At 34.9% G+C, this 23300-nt stretch overlaps 1 protein-coding gene across 5 annotated transcripts in view; it reads left to right on the top strand.

Moving 5' to 3' along the window:
* TMTC2 (transmembrane O-mannosyltransferase targeting cadherins 2) overlaps positions 1 to 23300 on the top strand; it is a 386898-nt gene that overhangs the window by 241574 nt on the left and 122024 nt on the right. For all 5 annotated transcript variants that reach the window (XR_011502690.1, XM_014833852.3, XM_070507209.1 and 2 more), the window contains one exon: positions 15362 to 15483. Coding sequence is in view for 4 of the 5 variants with exons in the window: in XM_014833852.3 (XP_014689338.1) it covers positions 15362 to 15483 (122 nt within the window). In the remaining variant the exon portion in view is untranslated. The remainder of the gene's footprint in view (positions 1 to 15361; positions 15484 to 23300) is intronic.

The following is a 23300-nucleotide window of genomic DNA, read 5'->3' as shown; positions in this document are numbered from 1 at the left end:
GGTATTCACTCTAGCTAGTCATTTCAGAAGGTTCATTCAATTATTTTATGTAAATAAATTTGATTGAAAGTCCAGCTGGTACCTTGGGATCTGTCTCTCATATGGTTACACAGATGCTGAGCACATACAGGCAGCAAAAGATAAGTGCGTCCCTAGGGTTGTTGCTTAGTCCTTTGTCTTATTTTCCATTATAGAAGGAGGTAGTCGTTTTGCCCAGACTCTGAAAAGCACGCTGACAATTTGCGAGGGGGAGAAGCCCAATGTGATTTAAAATTCCAGATTTCTTTCATAATTATGGAGGCTGCCTTCTGTTTAATTTTACGTGAAGGTCTGTCGGCTGACCAGGTTTTGCAGTTTCAATTGTTCACGAAACTATAATTTTCTGAGAGAGAGTTCACCTCCTGATCAATTGGGTGAAATCCTCTGAGTGTTTGCTTTAACTCCTAATACATTTTGATTAGCCTCCATTTGACAAGAAAAACAATGGCCCAGGAGATAAGCTGTACTATCAGTGCATCAGTTTCATTAGTCTGTCAGCATGTGCTGATTATCCTATCAAATTTATCAAAGGCCTTGAATGTGCTTTCTAATTCACACATTTACATATTATTAGTGCCCTTTAGGGATCAGTGATGGATTATAATGTCTGGCTGGATTTTGCCTGTAAGTATTCATTTTTCTCATGGCTCATTCATTTACGCCTTCATGACCACTACCCCCGAGCACTTGTGTGTATATAGACAAACATTATTTTTTTCCACCCTATTTTTCTTTTATTTCAACCTTAGGAGAAATAAAGGAATATGCTTGAAAAAAAATACAATTATATTTGAATGTTGTTATTAATTTAATAATTCATTGTAGTATAGTTATTTTTTTTTAAAAAATGCTCTAGTCCTGTGCCTTTTCACTTCCCTTGAACATTTTATGAAAAATTTACAGTACTCTATGCTACATGCCACTAGCTGACTTATCCTGAACACCAGGTGAGTGTATTTTTCCCATTTGTGTGTTAATAGAAAATAACAAGTTTGATTAATTTACTTCCCAACTTAAACTTTTCTATATTTTATCCTAAGACTGTTAATTTTTATTCTAGTGGTTCACAAGTAAACTTATATTGTCATTCTCATTCTTTCCTTTGGTTTCATGGGACCAAGATGATTGAGTAACAACAATTGAGGAAGATCATCCCACCCAAAATTATGTGAATTATAAACACATACAAATAGTATAAAACGGATGCTAAATATTGCTCTATAAACAAAAATTAAACTTTTGCCTAAGTGGTGGTTGTAATTAGCAAGAATCAGAATATATGATATATTCAGAGACCAAATCACAAAATAACACAAAATCGTTCCTAGCCAGTTGTATGACTATTTCTCTGGGCCTTAGTTTCCTCTCGAGAGAATAGGCTGTATTAAATGGAGATTGCGTGTAGTGTGGAGTCAGATAGCCCAGGTTCAAATATGGCTTTGGCACTTACTAGCTGAGTGGTCTTGGGCAAATTATTTAACTGAAGCCTCAGTTTCTCCATCCATAAGATGGCTGTTTAAGGTCCGTTTGAGGATTGATTGAGATAATGAAGGTAAAGCACATTGGACCATATACCCAACCAGTAAGTGTTTCATAATATTACCTTCCTTTGTAACCATTATCGTTTCTGTGGGCCTTTAAGCTCCAAGAGTCAATCAATGATTGTATTCGTTGTCAGTTCTTTTCATATTTACCAATGTAAATATGGTTTCTCTATAAATAAGATTTTGTCATAGTGATGGCCTTACAGTTGCTGACATTCAGCAGGATTCTGTTAAGTTCTGTCTTGTCTAGAATTGCAGTATTTTCTCTCAAAGTTTGTTTCCCCTTGTCTCTCAGCAACTGCAGTCAAAATCCTTTTGTCATTAACTATGTTAACTAAAATGAAAACACATACTCAGTTAATACTCAGTGAACTTAATTCCATTGATAGAGCACTCCCTCTAAATTAAGATTGTCATATTTAGGTCAGAGTTTCTTCTCCTTTTCCTGTCATGACATATTTTCCCCCTAGACTTAGCCAAAATTACTCTTTATTTTGATATTCTTTACGGGCCTTTATTCAATCTCAACTTCTTTTCTTCTCAAATAATAGATGTATTTTAGAATCATAGAATGTTAGAGATGGAAGATTCATATCTTAAAAATCCTCCTAACATAATCTTTTTTGTTTTACAAGATAGGAATTAGCATCCAAATAGTTGAGTTGATCTGTTTAGGATTACACAGTTTGTGTTAGAACCAGAAGTGTAGTTTCCTGCCTTAAGTTCAAATGCTTTCTCTATTTAGCTCTCTTCTCTTAGTGAAACTGGCATCTTTACTATGTCAAGATAGCTCTTCTTTACCTATTTAAAAATCAGCTGTATATCATAGATATATATATATTATTCTTTGTCCAAATATATATTAAAAACCTCTTCATTTTAACTAAAAAGAATAAAATACCTACAAAATTGTGGTTTTATCACAGATGCATGAAATATGCAGGATATTAAAATATTTTTTTAATGTAGGATCATTTTTAACCACCCTCAATTTTTCTCTTTTTTATCTGTAGTTGGTTATTTCTCTTATTATGCATAGTTAAGCATTGCTCTTGAATAATCCTAAGAGATTATGGGAAATAAATTAGGCTGTAACTTTCAATTACCTTTTATCAGTTCAAGCCCTTTTAATCCCAAAGGTCATTTTAAGCCTATTTACTCTTTAAAATAAAATTACTCAGCTTTCTCAATTACAGAGTGATCGTTGGGTTTAATTATATAAGCAATTTAGGCCATTCCGTCTTGGTAGTATATGTTGAGAACAAGGAATAAGAGAGAATCTGGATTTACAGTCTGGTTATTGCCATCTATAATCACTATGTTTAGAATAACCTCTGTGTGCAAACTAATATTTTTTAAGTCGCAAGTGCTGAGCGTTGGGTACGGAGGTGGTGGTGTGAAACGGAAGTCGTTCATAGATTTCCTGCTCTCATGGAACTTTCTAGATGATTTCACAGTTGGTCTGGAGCGCTTTAGTACCTTTCCTTAGTGAGTAAATGCCTATAAATAAAATGGAAAATTCTGTTATTCTAACCTTGAGAATATGTTGTCTGTAACTATGTAGGCTGTGCTATGTTGACTGGACCAATCAAACCAAACAAACAAGAAAAATCTCAAGCTTTTTTATTTCTAATGTGACATTAATGTCACAATTTGTGTACATATTCATATTTTCCTGTTCTTTAAAAAAATATGTGTTTACAATGGGTAACGTGCTTTTATCTCAGGGAGAGAGTGCATTCTTCTTGCAGGAGAATTGCGTAATAATGATTGATTGCTATTTATTGCCTTATTTGCCTTTACTTTCGTCATACCATTTTGATTCTCTTATTCCTGATACTTCCCAGTTTGTTTGTTTTTTATACACATCCCTGTTACTTATAGAATCCCAGTTCAGGATTGGAAGATTATATTTTCCTCCATCAGCCTGCAACTAACAAATCTTTTGTTGACATAGATTTGAAACTGAAAAAATGTTTTCCCCTCATATTCTCTAATAAGAAGGGAGAAATCTTTTGATTTAATTTTGTGAAAACACCCCTTTGATTATGAGAGATTTCCCCAGTTTTATCGAGCTATCCAGAGAGAATGGGGAAAGAACTAATGAATAGCAATCGCAATGAATTTATTAGAGCAATATTCGGAGTAAAAAACTTCTCCAAATTTTAGAATTGTATTTTTGGGAAAGAAGCTTGTGGAATGAAAGAGTTAAGAGTCATAAATGGCTGCCGGTGTGAACTTCCTCACTATTATTTAGGTAGAACTGACAAATAAGATGTCAAATGCACCTCCTGAAAACAAAATGCAAAAATTCTCCCTTGTAAATTTACCCTAACTCTACTCAAAGTACATACACTATATGCTGAGTTTACTTGGTAGAATGTTAGGAAGTCTGTTTTTCTATCAGCCTTTTGTTTGGCTGGTTTTTTGGCTGAAGCATTTATTCTTTTTTTTTGGATTATTCGTGTTTGTGTGTGTGTGTGTTTACCTCACCTTATTCCAAAATATATTTAGAATAGAGATTTTCAGAGTAATTGATGGTTTACATGCTTAACGTTTTCTCCTCTGACTGGTGGTTCTTAAGTGGATTGCTGAAGGCATTTAGCATCCCGACTGTGAAAGAGATGGTTTTTAACTGTGTGAGATTTGAACTTCACATCTTTCAAGTGTGGAAGCATTAACACTCCAGTAGTGTTAAGCTTTTTATACCACCTGCTTCCCCTATTTTGAGTTCTGGTGATTTTCCTATGATGGCTTCCATTGGCCCTCTTGAAAATCAGTGAGTCAGGCCTACAAATATGAGTATGACTGTATCTCTGGATTAGCCATTGATCAATGTACCTCCAAAAAGAATATTAACTTCTGAGTTTTAAGATAAATCTATTCATTGCAGTTTGATTCCTCCATCATCAAAAAGAACAAGAGACCAGTGCCAGGTGTGTAGTTTATCAGTCCAGAAAAGTGAAACGTAAATTTGAGAGGTTTTACAAGTTTGCTTTATAAGCCAACAAGGTAAGGAAATCATGAGCTTTTGGCTGTGTATCAAAAAGAATAAATATGCAAAGTTCATGCACAAAATATATAAAATTTTCTCCTGAAAGTTCATTTCTCATTATAAAACTGCAGTACTTTAATTTTTTTTCTTTTTGCCATTCACCCTTGATGTGAATCCTACATTATGTACTCTGGTTACAGATACTAATTTGCTAGGCATTAGTCTATACACTATAAACGCCAGCATCCAGTTCAGCTGCATTAAATAGGTAATATATTTTGTTTAAAGTTTCAATTAAACTCAGGACCAGAAGATATATGGTCCCTATGGGGAGTTTGAATACTTTTATGCCAATAGAAGGGTTGCCTAAGGATCATGGTAAGGTCTAGATGTCGCTTTCTTTCCTGGAAACATGATATGAGACAGTTGATTATATTTCATTGCTATTAAAACCGCATGAGCCCACCTGTTACATTAATTCATACTTTTGCCAGTTTAGTGGTAAAGGAAAAGATGGAAGCTTAAAATCTATTTTTTAAATTGAGTTCTAAGGAAATGAGTATAGTCAAATTAATACCTAATTATATCCTTATTCTCTGATTCCCAAATAGTTTCAATATGTTCTTCTTGAAAAATCTGTTTTCTGAGGCTTCAGTGAAAATAAATGAGAAAAGGTATACATTTTACTCATTTATTGGGCAATATGCATGGAGTGAATCTTTTGCTCAGTAGTAAATGCATATGTGTTGGATTGTTCTTAAAAATTAAAGTGATATTATGTTATAGTTGGGAAATTAGTTAACTAGATTGCAAAATCTGGCATTCTTAAGAGGGTCCAATTTTGATGACATTTCGATGAAATGGACATAATCATGAGGAAGAAGAAAATCCTGTATAAAGGATAAAATTTTGAAAATCAATGTCAAGGAAAGGTTATGTTGCATGTATTTAAAATAGGCAAGTAATACAAATAAAGTTAAAAATTAAACACAACACTAATTGTATGTACTTTTCTGTGTGTGTATTTATCTCTTTTTCCTAATACTTAGGGAAAAGTTGTTTTCTACATAAAAATCTCGTTTAACTCCCCAAATGAGCGGTTATTTAGTTTTAATTTTGTCCACACTGATAGAGGGTATTGTCATATTCAAATCGAATAAAGAATTAAACTATAGCATGCAAAGTTTTGTTCTAGAATGCGTGTCTTTTTTGTCAACATATTAATTATGGGTATGGGGGTTTGTGAGCTCTTGTAGAATCTTATTTTCAAGTATTCATTAAAAATAGGATGAATTTTTAAATTTCTGATATACCTTAGTAATTAACATCAGTATAAAAATTTATGGCATAAAATAAATTATTCATTGCATATTATAGAGACATATTGCTTGATCCAGGAATACATATGAAATGTATTCCTAAGAAGATATGCATAAAACTGAAAATGCTTTTATTAAACATTTCTGACATTTTCCTGCAAACATTCACATCCTGTTTCTCTAAATACTATTATTTTCATGAATTCTTTCCAGCCCAGTACAACATTTACTAATTCTTTTTTCTTTTCTCTCCTGTAAACCGTTTTTTTTTCTTAACACAGTTTAGCACTTCCTTGCATATTTCTAGTGTTCTCTGATTATTTCAGTTATATTAAGACATTTTGTGTACTCCATTGTAATTCTCTTGAGGATAGGTATTATATTTTGCGGGAGAAGATCATCACTTCCTCCAACATACACATGAACACACACAGTCTCACTTTCTCTTTTTTGGAAAATTCTGAGCACTTAATAGGATTGGCTCCAGCGTTCATTGATAGATTATTTTTAGTGATTTATTTCCTTGAAAACATAAAGGGAGTTGGATTAGCCTGGAGAACTTCAGGATCCCCAGTTGCAAGCAGAGAAATACTGACACCGGCGCCTGGCTTTTTTCCAAGTTAAATTTTGATGGCACATCAGATGTTTCCTGTATATAACCTCAGACTGGAAATTAAGAACCTTTAAGTTTAACTGCTTTTTTGATGGTTATTCTTTTTCCTTGGTGAAACACTTATTCATTTTTTTCCCCTGCATTTCCTCTCTTTGCTTTAAAACTACCCTTTCAGGCTTCAAGGTTTTCCTCTTAAGTTTGATGATACAGGACTAAGTGAAGAGTTGCATATTGAGTGTTTTCATAACCCCCTCAGTTTAAGCCTTGGATTATATGTCCTTTTACTTCCAATGCCTTCACCCCGGTGGAAGAAGTTATAATTGTTGACGTATGTCATTAGAGACTAAGTAGCTTCTCTAATTTCTGTAATCATTTTATTTTTTCTTTGTCTTTTCCTGCTCTGTGCAGGAGCTATTGAGGATTTCTAATAAAAACTAATATATCTTAGGCAACTGGACTGTGTTATTTTTATAAAGATAAGAAAAGACTGAGGAAATTATTAGGATGGAAATACGAGAGATTCACAAAATTTGACAGCCAATAGTTATAGCAAGTTTATGGCATAAAGAAAGAAATAAAGCCAGACCCCTAATGTTTCTATGTTAATGCTACACTGTGAAGTAAAAAGTGAGAATTAAAATCGCAGCAAGTGAAACTCTTGATAGAGTAGGCTCCTGATGTCATATGTTCTGTCAGACTACAGATTCTGGAAAAAGGAATTACGTGGAAATTTCTCTTCAGTGACATTTTGGGTAAAATGTAAATCCAAGTGGATACATAATATGGTCAATTATGTCTTAGATATTTATCCAGAATCTTTGGAGTCAGAGGATTCTGAACTTAGATTGGAGGACAGATAAAGAGATGAAGGGTTTTAGGTCTGGCTCTACACATCTCATAGTCTAGTTTGAGATCCAGAAGATTATAATTGGTGAGGTAGGTCCTATAGGTACATAAAAAGGGGGAGGAGAGTTTGAATAAATGAAGAATTGAGTACTAAGCTTGAACAGGGAAACTCGATTTTGTAAAACTTCCCTTCTTAAATTGATTCGTAGATTATAATTCAATAGCAATAAACATTCCCAAAATAAATTTGACAAAATGGTTCCAAAGTTCTTCTGGTAGACTTGACAAGAAAATAGAGCCGAGAAAGTTTAGAGAAGAATATTGGGTGAGACCTTCTCTACTCGAAATTAAAATATTAGAGCTACAGTAATTAGAGCAGTGTTATAATGGTATAAGAAGAGAACCCCAGACAAAATGGAGACTCTAGGAACAGATCAAAGTTTACATGATTTCTTGGAGATGATGACTGTAGAATTAAATAGTGGTAAGGGAAGAAAGTTCTTATAACAGTTGATCTCAGACAATTGATTAAATGTTTGGAAAGAATAAAATTAGATACATCACGGCATGTAGCAAAATGTATTTCATATAGAATAAGTAGCAAATTTTAATAATGAAACTGTATAATTAGAAGAGAATATATGTCCCTATGATTTGGAGAATAATTTTTTGTTCATGGAAGATAATGGTAAAGCTACAAAGGAAAAGTCAACTTGATTTGCATATATAAAAATTAAAATATTCTGAAATGAAAATCAATTTTAAACATGTTTTGCATATCATAAGGGAAAGGTAAGTATCTTAATTGAAAAATGACTTAAAACCATTAAACAATAATCTGCAAATAAAAAATATTAATGGTAAAAATTTGTCGAAAAAAGGTGAAAGTATGTTATTTTCATTAATAATCAAAATAAAGAAAATTGAGAGCATTTTTTTCATTTCAAATGGACGTTTTAAAAAGCATTAGAATGTCATTTTGATGACAGCTTAGAAAACTTGTTCTCTTCATATACCACTTGTGAAAGGGAATTTGGTACAGTATTTTGATGGGCTAATTTGATAATCTGTATCCTGAACATTAAATTTTCCAATGCTTTTTAGTTCAAGAATTCCACTGCTATATATGTATTCTAAGGTAATAATAAGAGACATGAAAATAGAAGATAATCACAAAACAGGATGAGAACTGTTGAAGTAGATGCTGTACTTGCATAAAAAGTTTGGAGGAGAATTTGAATGAACAAAAAATTGAATGTGATCTTCAATGAGAAATTGAATTTTGGAAAAATCATCATATTTTTATTTAGTATAGTAGAACACTAGAAGGGACCTAAATACTTCAAACTAGCAAAATATTTTACTTATTATTTTTAACTGATTTTTTTTTCAGTATGTAAAATAAATTCTGGAAAAACACTAAAACTTTACCAGTCACTATCTATGAATGATGGAATTCATTCAATTTAATAAAAGTAAGATCTTTCAGACTTTCTACAATGAGCAGATTTGTTTATAATGAGATAGCAATTATATAAATGTTAAAAATTTTTACAAAGGAATAATTAGGACTTAATCTAGTCAATCTTGAATAGATCATCTAGAAAATCCCTGAGTATAATACTTGCTTTTTATACTAACTAGGATATCGTCAGTGGTTTGTGAAATGATTAAGTATAAATTACTAGACAGTAGTGGATCTACAAATGATTATCTATATCATTTTGGGGACTAAGGAGTTATTTATTCTTAGCCCCTCATTTTGTAGATGATCAAACTAAGGCCCTGTCAAATAACTTGCTTGTCTACAACCATACAACTATTTAATGGCAAAGTAAGAATTTGGAACCCAGCCGCTAACTACTATTTTTGTATATGGTTTATACTTCAATGCTGTATCATAATTGTAAGTAATTTCAACAGGTGGATGAAACAAACCAAATTAATCAATTCTTTCATCAATTAAAATGTATTTTCTTCATTTTAAAATTATGTGGCAAAATTAGTTCCTAAGAAAAGAATTAAATGTAACATATAAAAAGGAAATGATCATAACAAGCTTGGAAATTGGTAAAGTACTTATAAAAAGAAAAATGACCAGCACATAAAAACGCTAAGCATAAAAACCACTAAAATAAACCTGATATGTTAAATGGAAAATAAGCATTTGTTACAAACGGATGATTACCTTTGTGACTAGCCAAATCCTCAAACTTGGATTAGATTGGTTATGAGAGAGTGTCTGCCCTTCAGGCAGAGTATCCTAAAATTCACAGTAGGGGCAATTCGATGCTTTCACTGTGCTGGCTGCAGGAAGCCTGCTGGAAATCATGTGGGGGTATTTTATGAGTGCCTCCATTCTTCAGAGGCCAGAAAAAAATGCTATAACTTCTGTGAGACCTTTTACAAAGATACGTTTTCTCCCCAGTGTGCTGGTGTAGCAGTTTTTTACAAACGTACTCCTGAAACTTTCATACTCCTCAAATTATAGGTCAATGTATGCCCCTTGGGGCCATCCACGTCACATTCACTCGTGCTCTGCTGTGATGATTTTGCTCTGTGTTATTATTAACTTAATATTTTTCTTCATTCTAAACCATGATATCAATGAAATCACATTTCTTACCACAGATTAAATGAAATTTATAAATAATAATTTTGAAAAAGTTTTTGTTTTGTTTCATGTGCACCTAAAAATCAAACTTCGGAATATAACTGATAAAAATATTTCTTTGTCACTAGACCGTAAGTACCTTGAAGGCGTGAATGAATGATATCTCATTAACATTTATGTTAACCACATATGCATTATCCGTGTTGGTTAACCTTAACTGATATGCAAGATAAGTATTCAAGAATTAAAAAAAGACATTTAACAGTAAGAGTTGAGTAAGGGGTGATCACTTTTAGTACAGGGAATCACAATAGTTTTTTTAGAAAAAATAGGGAATCCGGGGGAAGGGGAAACTGGATGAAGGTAGTCAAAAGGTACAAACTTTCAGTTATAAGACAAATAAGTACTGGGGATGGAACATAGAGCATGATGACTATAGTCAACACTGCTGTATGGTGTATTTGAAAGTTGCTAAGAGAGTAGATCCTAAAAGTTCTCATCACGAGGGAAGAACTCGTTCTTCGTATTTATCTAAGATGGTGGAGGTTAACTAAACTTGATGAGGTAATCATTTCACAATACGTATATGTAAGTCAAGTCATTATGCTGTACCCCTTAAGCTCATACAGTGCTGTCTGTCAGTTATATCTCAATAAAACTGAAAGAAAAAAGTAGGGAGTCTAAACTGAATCTTAATGTAGAAATATGCTATCTTGAGCAAGGCCAGGAGAAACAAAGGTAACACTGGCGAATATAGCTAGCATGTCCCACTACATGCTCTGTTCTTTAACTGCAAGTTGGAGCTGTCCAGTGACTTGAAACATGAGACTCACTGAGATCTGGACTATTACAGCATCAATAATCCAGCGTTCTTTCCTTTAAGGAGTTAGCCTTTGCCTGGGTTATTTAGACCTGGAGCTTTTTACGGAAGAAGAGTGACATTATTTGTTCTACATCTGAAACTGGTTTCTATCTGCCTGAAGCCAGCCTGGAGACATCCAAATCCCTTTTGTCTGTGAGTGAGTCGGAAATAAATCTGGGTGATGAACCTGATCGCTACATCATTGCACAGCAAATCTTCTCATTCTTATGAAAGTGCCTCTATTATGTCATTTTTTGCAGGATGAGAAGGAAAAATAGTCATCATTGCTCCTTTCCTCCTGGGTACTATAAACATTTTTTTTCTATTATTATAAGTTAAGAAGAATTACAGTACCAGAGAAGATGACTTAACTTAGCCCTCCCCCCTCCCCCGACTCCTGAGCAAGGATCTTTGTTTCCTTCCTTATTGAACACACTGAACTTCCTTTTCCTGTGGTCATTTCCTTCATGAAATTTTTATGATTTTAATATTTTAATCAAGCTTGAAGAATTACATATATCTCATGCTCTCCAAAAACTGAATCCACTGATGGCACTTTTTTGTGGTTATTGTGTCCCCTCTTTGGTTATTTTTTATACTATTTGAACAGAATTGTACGGTAGAAAGAGCCAGAGAGAACTCTAATCTGAATCCTGAGTTGGGCATTTACTTGGTTTTGAACACTGAGCAAATTGATTAAGCTCAGGGAGCCACAGTCACTTCATTTGTAAAATCAGACTGATAGTAATTACAGTGTAGGGATGATAATGTAAAAGTATAAAGATAATATGCTTAAGACTTTAGTAGATATTCAGTAAATAATATGCTTTATATGGTAGGGAGTTTGATGCAATGGAATAAGGCATGGGCTTTAGACCCAGTCAAACCTTTTAGGGTAGGACTATTAATTGTTTCCATGCAAGTCACTTTTCATTCCTGAGCCTTCCTCCTCATCCATAACATGGGTATTCTGAGCCCTACTCTGAATTAGAAATGAGAATTGTGAAGCTCCCACTTTGGCAGTGCCAGGGATATAGAAGTACTTGTTCTTGTATTGTTTATTGCCTAAATATTTATTGAGTTATCTTTTAAACACATTTAAATTCATCCATGATCATTTTCTTGCATTTTTGCATCTTGATTTTATTACCACTTTCAGAGACTGTTTTTGTGTTAAGGTTAACCTTGGCACTAAAGTGCGTCTTATATGCTACATATTCCCCTCTTAAGAATTTAGTAGCATATGCAGCAGAAGCATTTTTAAAGGTCAGCCATGGATTATTATTGCTCTTTCTTATTCCTTTAATTCAATAGATAGGCCCAAGGCAAAGTGAAATGAACTTGATGGCCAATGTATCACAGCTAGGAAACAGTTTTCCAGGAGAGAGAGGGTATAATTTTCACCCGAGCTGGAGAGTTGCAAAGTTTGTGATTGTTCTCTGCCAACTGATTAAAGCAACGTGCGTTGAGGTCAGGTCGTCCTGGGCTTGAATTGCAGCTTTACTACTTTCTACATTTATGATTTTGTCTGTTTTATTTATCCACTCTGCTTCTCAATTTCCTCATGTGTAAAGTCCAGGTAATGACATTCCTTAATAAAAATTGAGATACATATGCAAAGCAACTCATATAGAGATTTAAAATATGTTGCATCTTGCAAACCTACTCTGCACAGTTGGTTGGTAGTGGTTGAAAGGGGGAATGTGTTGAGGTAACTTGTAGGCTAAATGAGAAAACATTCTACATGCCCAGAGGTATAGAATGAGAGGAGTGGGTGCTCACAGATCACACATTTGCTCCCTGTGGTTTGCTAGCCTAACTAATAATAAACATTCGGGGACCAGCCCCGTGGCTGAGTGGTTAAGTTCGCGCACTCCACTTTGGCTGCCCAGGGTTTTGCCAGTTCAAATCCTGGGCACAGACATGGCACTGCTCATCAAGCCATGCTGAGGCGGCATCCTACATGCCACAACTAGAGGGACCCACAACTAAAAATACACAACTATGTACTGGGGGGCTTTGGGGACAAAAAAGGAAAAATAAAATCTTAAAAAATAATAATAGTAAACATTCAATGAATGATTGTCATTGCCATTATTGTTATATACAATAAATAGTTACACAAAGTTTTTCTAAGTTGTAATGAATAGTACCCAAGTAGGCTAGTTATTTATCATTTTCATATACTTGCCAGGATGCATTATTACATTATATTTCTTATTTATAGCCCTTTGATATTTTTCCATCTCACAAGCTTTACAAATTAATAAGATGCTTATGAATTCTTACTGAAGAAAATGGGCCAGCCACTAATTATTTAGCAAATTAATAACATTTCATTTTCAAAATAGCTTTTAATAATGATAGATTTCTGACAGAAAAAAGTAGTTCACTTTCTGAAATGATTTTCAGACATCAACAACTTAAATGTAAAACAGATTTGAATCTCCAAACCACTCTGGAATTGGAATTCTCTCACACTCTTTTCTGTACAGAAAACCTACTGTTATTATTCTAAAACTTAGTTGAATTTTTTTGATAGATGAAAAGTAGAGGCTATGTTAAATGCAATGATTGTACAACTTCTGAAAACTAATCTATGAGTACTTGAAGACCCAGAGTGTAATTTTAGGTTGATTCCAAACAGAGCTCTTAACGCAGACCCATCTTTCATCTCTAATTCTGAACTTAGTATGTGTTTTCTACTGGCTTTAGAATCCATTTTAGAGAAAATATTTGGATAAAATTTGTCATTAATTGCTTTAAAATTTTCAGTACTTTAGTGATTGCGCACTTTTTCCTGTTACGTGAATCATGTCTAGTATTGCTTTAATATGAAGCTGTTCACTTTCCCTAGGAAAAATTCCTGTTTTCTTTATTTGGAAACATTTGTTAGTTCAACAGAGCAAACAAAAAACAATTCGTCTGACGATGTTTCGATTTTTATAGAGATATTATAATAAAACCAGTAAAATTATTACAGAAACTTATGAATATTATAAAAAGTCTATGCCTAATTTTATCATTCTATCAACTGTGAGCATTTTGTGTGTTCCATTCCAGTCTTGATCTTTGCTTCAGTGTTCCTTACATCTCGCCCTGGGCGTGCAATTTAATCTAAAGAAATTCTTCTTAAATTCAACACACTTTAGGCTTTAGGAAAAAAATAAATTCAGCTATCATTTTTATCATAGTATAGTTTAAAGATTGTTCTAAGAACTAGAAAGACATAGATGTGTGTGAGTGGATACGTACATTTTTGTACTTATTACATATTATTTGTCATCAATATTTTTTACTAACTGAATGAGCAAAGGGACTCCTAAGGTCAGGAGATTCAAATCAATTCAATTCATCAAACATTTGTGTTGACAGTGCTGTGCTAATACAAGGAGAATACATGAAAATAAAAGGAAGCTAGCTCTTCTTTTGAAGCAAGGATGTACAACCAGTGTGGGTAATGCATTTAGGAAAAGCCTCTGCTGATGCTTCTACATGAAAAAAGCTATCATAATCATGATTAGTTAAGCTCTAAAGGCCCACTTGAAAAATAATACAGGTTACCAGTCTATTGTCTGATCTCAGAAGTTGAGTAGCTTCTACATTTGCTTTGCTTATTAAACCTACAATATTTAATTTAAATGCACAAATCATCTTAAAATATAATTTTCCCATCAGGTGAATATTCTTCCATACTATAAGCATGTAAGGGAGGGGGGATGATGATAAAGCAGGCAACTGATATTCTTTTGGCTTTATTTCCAATTTCTTTTTTTCTTGCTTGGCTGTTAGTGAAATGCTATTTAGTAGGTAGAATTTGTATAACTTGAAAGTAATAACTGATGGCTGAAAGGTCTCAGACTAGCTTTGTACGAGATGCTTGGAATGCTAAATAGTTGTCATATATTCACTGGATTTTCCAAATGGAACTGGTAAAGTTTATTTGCTTATTAAAATATAAAATGCAAATAATTTCAGAAAAAACTAAAATCTAGCACCAGTGCTTAATCCAAAATATTTTAACTCCTTCAATTCATCTTACTTTCTCAGCAAGCTTGTAAACCATGAAGGGTAGGATCTTAAACTTCTTTCGTCTAGGTCCTGCCTAATGCTCTCCACTTAGTAGTTATTCTATAAATCCTTGAATTTCTAAAGTAATGAATGAATGTGAATGAAAAAGAACAAATGATTGTACATAAGAAAGAATAAACCTATCTTTAAAGAAAAAGAAAAAGAATTAGTCACAAAGGGCATATGCTTGGGAGTCACATGTTCCTACGTTAAAAATCAGAGCTTTACCATTTACTATATTTTTAACTTGAGCTATTTCACTTAATTGCTCCAAACTCAAGTTTTCTTACCTATAACATGGAAATTATGATGATGTTTGAGGAATCAAATGAGACAATGGATGAAAGTGTCTGCCGCAGCATCTGAAATTTCATGGACTAACTATAAACATGATATGATTGTTGCAAATGCTGTTGGAAAGCTGTGTCCTCCGACTGAGCTTTGTGATCACTTTCCAGGTGAAGCCTACATGCGATTAAGCAAACTCCCCGAAGCAGAGCATTGGTATATGGAGTCACTGAGATCCAAGACTGACCACATCCCTGCCCATCTCACCTACGGGAAACTGCTAGCTCTAACAGTGAGTAACTACCTTCCTCACCCCTTAGAAACTGGTTCTCTCCATGCAGACCGACGTAGGTGGGGTTTGAGGTACTGGTTCTTAGCCGGTTAACTCAGATTGTTAAGACATAATGATGGTAATACCAAGTTAGAACCTTGTACAGAAAATTTGGAAAGATGTATTCCTTTGGCTGTGAGGTTTTTAGGTAAAAATGTGATATGTCATGATCCTTGATGCAGCTTAATGAAAATATGTAAATGGAGAACCCCAAATATATGATTATGTAGTGAAGTTGTCATGATATGTTCTACAAGCCAATGTTAACCCCAGATTGGCTATAATGTAGAACTAAGTCTGATTCTTTCCAGATAGCCAGAGTTTTTTTTTTTCCCCCTTCTTCTCCCCAAAGCCCCTCAGTACATATTTGTATATTTAGTTGTGGATCCTTCTAGTTGTAGCATTTGGGACGCTGCCTCAGGATGGCTTGACGAGCGGTGCTAGGTCCACACCCAGGATCCGAACCGGTGAAAGCCTGGGACAGGGAAGTGGAGCATGCCAACTTAACCACTCGGCCACAGGGCTAGCCCCCCAGTTAGCCAGAACTTTGCATGCATGTGGATCAGTATCACGTAGAATTCATTCTAATTGGAAATCATTACCTAAGAGAAGTGGAGCCATCATTTGGCCACCCGCTATGTGACCAGACCTCTTGGAAGCGATATTTCCATCAAAGTGGTGTTAGTTTGAAGCATAAGAAATTGCTGAGATTCTGCCATTGTGACTTACAAAAATTATAATTTTATGTGTTTCAAAGTAATATTAATGTTTGTATTTTATACAACAGGGAATTGTCCAAAATATTTAAATAAATTTTCTGAACTCATCCAGCTAATAAGTAGTAGAATTAGCCTTTAGTCCTAATCTGAATCTATTATCTTAGTTCTTATTATCTTATCTATTATCTTAGTTATAACACCTAACATCTCTCCAATATTAATAAAAATAAATGAATACTAGAAAAACGTAGAGTAAATGGTCAGGAAAATGATTCCTAAGTGAATTCATAAAAAGCTATCTTATAATTATGCGAAAGTAATAGCATTTTATTTTCCACAGACGATAGTAGACTAAACACTTGAAATTAGTATGTATCCATTCTAAAAATACCTCTAAAATGCTATTAAAAAATTATGTAGTCAGACTGGGTAACCAGAAGACATCCCACTAAAAAATACCTAGCTATGTTTAATAATGTATAACACATATGCTCTTAACACCTAGCTGAGCTCAAAAAGCCGTAGGAGAATTTCCCAGGGACTAGAGAGGAAGTGGTAACTGAACACCAGAACAGTAAGTAGTCGGCTGCCCCTGCAGCTGCTTTGAGATCCTTTACCAGTTGTGGCAGCCAGTGGGAAGGGGCTTTTTGTTTGTTTTTATTCTTCCTGGAATAAGAGACAAAGCCGTGGACTAATGGAAGGCCAGGAACTAGATGCCTAAATAAAGCAAGGAAGTTGATACCCTCAGTGAAAGGTTATGTAGAAGGAGTTTGCATACTGATGCACGAAGCAGCATAAAGATTCGCCTCTCTCATCTTGGGATCTGAAGGTAGAATGAATGAAGTCTCTCTTGGGAATTTGTCACTACCATCCTCTCTTACCAGGCTTTGGGTTTTGAATTTATTTTACTAGCATGGTCAAGCAATTCCTAGGCCAAGAAATTAAATAAAAATCAGTCCACTAAAACTTTTATTGAAGAAATTACTCAAGATGTCCTTCAAAAGAAGGCAATTAAATCTAGGAGTTACTGAGTGAAGTGCACAAAGAATGGTGAACAAAGATTGCTGATCTCGTGGGTAAATCAGAAGAAAATTTATTGAATAAAATAATGAGAAGGGAGGCTAGCCTGGTGGCGTAGTGGTAGAGTTTACGCACTCGGCTTTGGCAGACCAGGATTCATGGATTCAGATCCTGGGCACGGACCTACACACTGCTCATCAAGCCATGTTCTGGTGGTATCCCACATACAAGGGGGGCCGGCCCAGTGGCGCAGCAGTTAAGTTTTCACGTTCCGCTTCTCAGCAGCCTGGGGTTTGCTGGTTTGGATCCCTGGTGGGGACATGGCACTGCTTGGCAAAAGCTGTGCGGTGGTAGGCATCCCACGTATAAAGTAGAGGAAGATGGGCATGGATGTTAGCTCAGGGCCAGTCTTCCTCAGCAAAACAAGAGGAGGATTGGCAGCAGATGTTAACTCAGGGCTAATCTTCCTCAAAAAAAAAAAAAAATAGAGGAAGACTGGCACAGATGTTAGTTCAAGGACAACCTTCCTCAAGCAAAAAGAGGAAGATTGGTAACAGATGTAAGCTCAGGGCCAATCTTCCTCACCAATAATAATAATAATAATAATAAATAATAATAATAATAATAATGAGAAAGAATCCCCCAACTCCCAAGAAATTGTTAAATTGTTATCTGGAGAAACTGAATCCCTGTAGAGAAAAACTTCCTATATACCTACACTTGGAGGTCCCCTATGAATGACAAGCTCCCAAACCAGCACACAAAAATGAATCTACCCAATTTAGAAAGCCCACCTTTGCCTAAGGAATGTCATTCAGCTTTTATTAACTCACTCTTAAATATCAGTGGGCAGCCAAGTTCATCCATCTGACTAGGAAAGCCTCAAACGTGAAAGATCGGAACTGAAACAAGTTATTAGGAGAAGGAAATTGGGGGAAACAGAAGAAAATGAAAGAAAAAATCCATAGAAAGAGATGTTAGCATAGCATTTCATGAAGCATGATGCCATAAAAACATGAATAATGAGAAAATGAGAAAGAGCTTTTAGAAATTAAAAATATGCTGGTAAAACAATTTTCTCATGAAGGATGGGAGAATAAAGGTGAAGAAATCTTTCCATACACAAACAAAAAGACGAGGGAGTAAAAAGTGTGAAAGAAGAAATTATGAAAGGAATCAATATGGGGCCCAACAGACAGAGAATGTGAAAGGAGAGCAGTACTCAAAGTTGAAGGGTAAAAGTTGTGGTTACTGCCATTTATAGGATCATAGTATGTTGAGTTTAATCAGTTGGGAAAAAATTATTTTATAAAAATCTTTTCCATGTCGTATTCTGATAGGATGATAAGTCATGCAGCTCCACATAAGAATAGAATTCACATGTACCTCTTTCCCTAACTACTATCTTTGAACTGTTCTTATGGAATTTATATGGAAACATTTTTAATTAGGTTGATAAATGACCACCTTCAAAACATATTCTATAAAAGTTTCAAATGCCTGATTTTCCAAAAGACAAAAAAAGCCACTAATAAAAGAAACAAATTGAAAGCTTAAATGTACTTAATTCTGAATATACTTAGATCGTGACACTCGTTTGGATATAGAAACTGTGTGTCCTTTTTTTCTTCTTTTCAAAGCCTGAATATTTTAAGTTTCCTGTATCAAAAATATGATTTTCAGGGGCTGGCCCCGTGGCCGAGTGGTTAAGTTCGCGTGCTTCCCTGCAGGCGGCCCAGTGTTTCGTTGGTTCGAATCCTGGGCGCGGACATGGCACTGCTCATCAAACCACGCTGAGGCAGCATCCCACATGCCACAACTAGAAGGACCCACAACGAAGAATATACAACTACGTACTGGGGGGCTTTGGGGAGAAAAAAGGAAAAAAATTAAATCTTTAAAAAAAATAAAAAATATGATTTTCAGGCTACTTAATTTTTTTAGAAGGCGTATTTTAAAAACAAGATTTAGAAATTTTAATTTACTGAAACATATGGATGGGAAGGAAAGACTCATGTATTACAATACAAATTTTAACCTCTCCCCCCACCGACAAAACTTGTATAGTTTCTGACTTGATGATTAGATGAAATACAAACCCGATTATGGAATGTTTAAACTCACAGTGCCAGAACCCCCACAACCAACTTTAACAGTTTCTTTTTGAATTATGAGATTTGGCAAATTTCTGATCCCAATGGATTGCCTTTGTCTAATTTTGGGTTTCTTGGCTTGGTAATATGCCATTGACTTAACGTGGAATTGGCAAGGTGGAAAATGCCACACATTTTGACTTCTGAATGTTTTAAATATAAAATATTATAACATGGAATTGGCTATTAGTCTCAAGAGAAGAGGAATAGAAATGGAGTGGTGTTTTTACTGTTTTGTCAAAACTGACCAAAGGCAAAAATGTGTGAAAATAACATGCAACTTTATTAGACTTAGACTGTAGAGTAGGATTTCGTATAAGAATTATATTTTTATGAGACAAATTAGAAAAGAATTGGTTATTGGTGCTTTTATTATAGCCAGTGGAATGATTCACTCAATACATTTTTTTGTACCGATTTTTCTTTAAGAATTTGTGTAGTATTTACGGTATTTAGAAAAGTTCAAAGGGATTTAGAGTTTCCCAGAATGCTTGACAAATTCCATAGGTCAAATCCTTTTTTATTCCTCTGCCAAAAATGTCCTTTTCCTCTCTTGCCGCTCAAATTTTATTTCCTCTGTGAAGTCTTGCCTGAATCTTTCAAGCAGTTATTTTTTCCTTTCTCTGAACTTCCACAGCACTGACCTCAGTGTCTGTATGGTAGCGCTTCTCAGACTGAATGGCAGACATAAATCTACATCTGTCTTTGACCCTAGTCATGGGGCAGGGTCTAAATCTTATCTTCTTGTCTCTTCAGTGTATAGCATTTCAGTATCTTGGTAACTATCCCCACACCCTCTGTGCACTTCTCTTTTTAAGTTATTTAAGCGCTGGGTATATAACTTTTAATATTTGTTTCCCTAGCCTGATTCTCATTTTCTCATTAATTCCTTCATTTGGTCAACACATCTATTGAGACATTACTCCATGCTAGGCATCACTCTAATTCCTAATGACACATACTGAATAAATGAATGAGAGTGGCATGATTATAGAGTGGACACAATCTTCTAAGACCCTTGAAGGGGATGTGGGCACAAGAGGGGTATACATCCCTTAAGTGCTTGTGCTTGACATATGTTATTTCATGATTTGTGTGTGCGTGTGAGCAAGATTGGCCCTGAGCTAACATCTGTTGCCAATCTTCCTCTTTTTGCTTGAGGAAGATTGTCACTGAGCTAACATCTGTGCTAATCTTCCTCTATTTTATATGTGGGATGCCCCCACAGCGTGGCTTGATGAGCAGTATGTAGGTCCGCACCTGGGATCTGAACCTGTGAACCCTGGGCCGCTGAAGTGGAGTGTGCTAACTTAACCACTATGCAGCTGGGCTGGCCCCTATTTCACGAATTTTTACAATGAGTATTATTCTCTTTTTATAAATGAGGACACTGAGCTTCGAAGATTTAAGGGACATGCCCAAGAATAACTTAGCTACTAAATACTAGAATTGGATGTGACCTCAAGGTTTTCTGAGTTGAGTATCATTAATTTTCACTTTATATTAAATAATTTTAAATGTGGAGTTTTTTCTCCTTGTTAGACTTGATTGGAGATTCTGAAAGTAAGCCAGTACTTCCTTCCTCCCTTGTTTTGTAACTTATTTTTAGACATTACCTCTAAATACTAGTTTAGTTTGAGTGGTTAAACACATTTTTATTGTTAGGCGTCGTAAGTCATGAACTTAGGACTTTTATTTTCTGCTATTGGCACTTTTAGGTCCTACATTATAACTAGAATACAAATTTTCCAGGGACCCTGGGGACTAGTTCTGCTGTGGGGTCACTGGTAGCCTCCATGTTTAAATACAATTGGGCCCAGGTGACATCTCTTTAAGAAACATGGAACTTTCATACCAATGTCATATCCAATTAAAATACTAAACACGAGCTGGCTTTAAAATTTTGATTTATTCCTTGTTTGAACTTTGTTACCTCGGGCTAATGCCATGAATTTAAAATTGGGCATGCATTAAGAAAGAAAAGAAGAATAACATTTCCATTATCATGGTATTTCAGATGATTATGTAGTCGTTCCTAAAGCTGTGTGTGTTCTCTGGTTGTGTGCACATGCTTACTTTGATTTTTTTGGGTCTTCCTCTTTTTATTTGTCCTGTTCAATTTAGTTAAGCCAAATATTTTGCAGTTTTTGTGAGCCAGTAAAATTAATATTGACTTAAATTGTAGTAGAAGCTACTTGGCTGTTAGCTTATTTTCCAGATTTAGGTTAGTAAGAGAGAAGGAAGGATATGAGAGACTCTGACAGTAATTCTTGATACAGAAAACCTTTATTTTGGCTACTGCTTGGAAGCACTGAGCCAGATTTCTGTGTCTAGCCAAAGTTAATTGGGCTACATAAAACTCCAGTTGTGAAAGTACTTGGGTTCTATAGAAAATTTCCATACCCCAGGCTAACACGGTGTCGGTGAAGTCTATCTGGAAGCCTAGTGCTATGTGTGTTTCCTTCGGTCTTTTGCAATAATTATAATAGTTTTATGGTGGAGATTAGTTTTTCACTTGGTTCTCGGTAGAATAAAGTTCTTCCCATTTTGCGTGTTAACTTGTATTTGGGTTGCTTTGTTATGTTATAACCACTGGATAGCCATGTTTAGATTGGTGGGAGAGGGGAACAAAAAATAATTTTTCCTGTGACTCTGACTGAATGATTATTATGGATATGTCCGACTGAAGTTGCAAAATTTATTCTGTGAAACGAGAAGGCATAATATCACATATATCATGCTACTGAAATATTGGATGAAATATAGGAGCATGTTTAATTCAGTACAGTATTCAGCTAAGCATTTCATATGAAGTTCTCTTGTCTAAACTTTAGGATTTAGCATTCTGAAATAACATAGTTACCATTGTATTACTTTTACCCTGAAGCATAGTGAATCTGATAATTCACTTTTTAGAAACCACCGTCTCACTCCAAGATACTCCTTTTGTTATCTAGAATCGATCTTATAGTTTACTTGCTGCCACTAAGTGACACAGAAATCCAAATATCTCCAAAATATCCCAGACTTTTATTCTGCTCTTTCATATAATTTAGTAAAAGTTGTTGTTAGAGATATTTTCCGTTGCCAGATATTCTCACAAATAACAAAAATTAAAATACTCAAATTCCCAGCATTTAACATCACATGAAATAATTCTAGCTGCTTTATATCTGCATATACGTGCTGCTGTGTTTGAAAAGAAATGTTGGCTTTTTATTAGCAATAAATAAAATTATATTGCTTTGAAACAAACTTGCCTTTTATTGTTATTATTTTGGTTGTTTGGCTTTTGTGCTTGGTCTGTCATGACCGTTTAGTGCAATCTGAACAGCCCAGCAGGCTCAGGCCCCATAATCCCCGTCCCCGATATCCCACGTTATCGGAGGAATGGAGATGGAGAAGCGGCGTGCTTCTTAAATATAGCTTGGCTTTCCTGCAGGACTCTAGAAAAACAATCTGTTATAAAAACCTGCATTTGACACCCATTTGCTGAGCCTGACCTCCGTCTTCATGCTCTATAGTAAACAGTGGTGATATAGAGAGCAGCAGGGTGTTTCCCTGGCCTCTAGAAGGCCTCAGTGCATTCTCTTCAGGGGAAATTTATAACAAGAGCCATCAGCGCTGCTTCAGCTGTGACTGGTGGAAATAGCTTTTGTTTCAGAAAGGACAATTATGTAGGTACCTTAATCTTCTTTCCTCACTCTTTAATTTTTATGATAGCCGTAGGATCCCACACCAGTTAGTAGGCATTTTTCTCCCACTTTACAATCCTGTAATTTGTTAGGTAAGCCCCACTGGTACGCTAGACTACATGACTTAGCTTCGTGACTTCCAACTTCTTATTCTTTCTACCGCATTGTGTTGACTCTTCCTTCACGTAATA

Source organism: Equus asinus, chromosome 4, assembly GCF_041296235.1.
Source record: "Equus asinus isolate D_3611 breed Donkey chromosome 4, EquAss-T2T_v2, whole genome shotgun sequence".
Lineage (NCBI taxonomy): Eukaryota > Metazoa > Chordata > Mammalia > Perissodactyla > Equidae > Equus > Equus asinus.
This window is presented reverse-complemented; position numbering and strand designations above follow the sequence as displayed.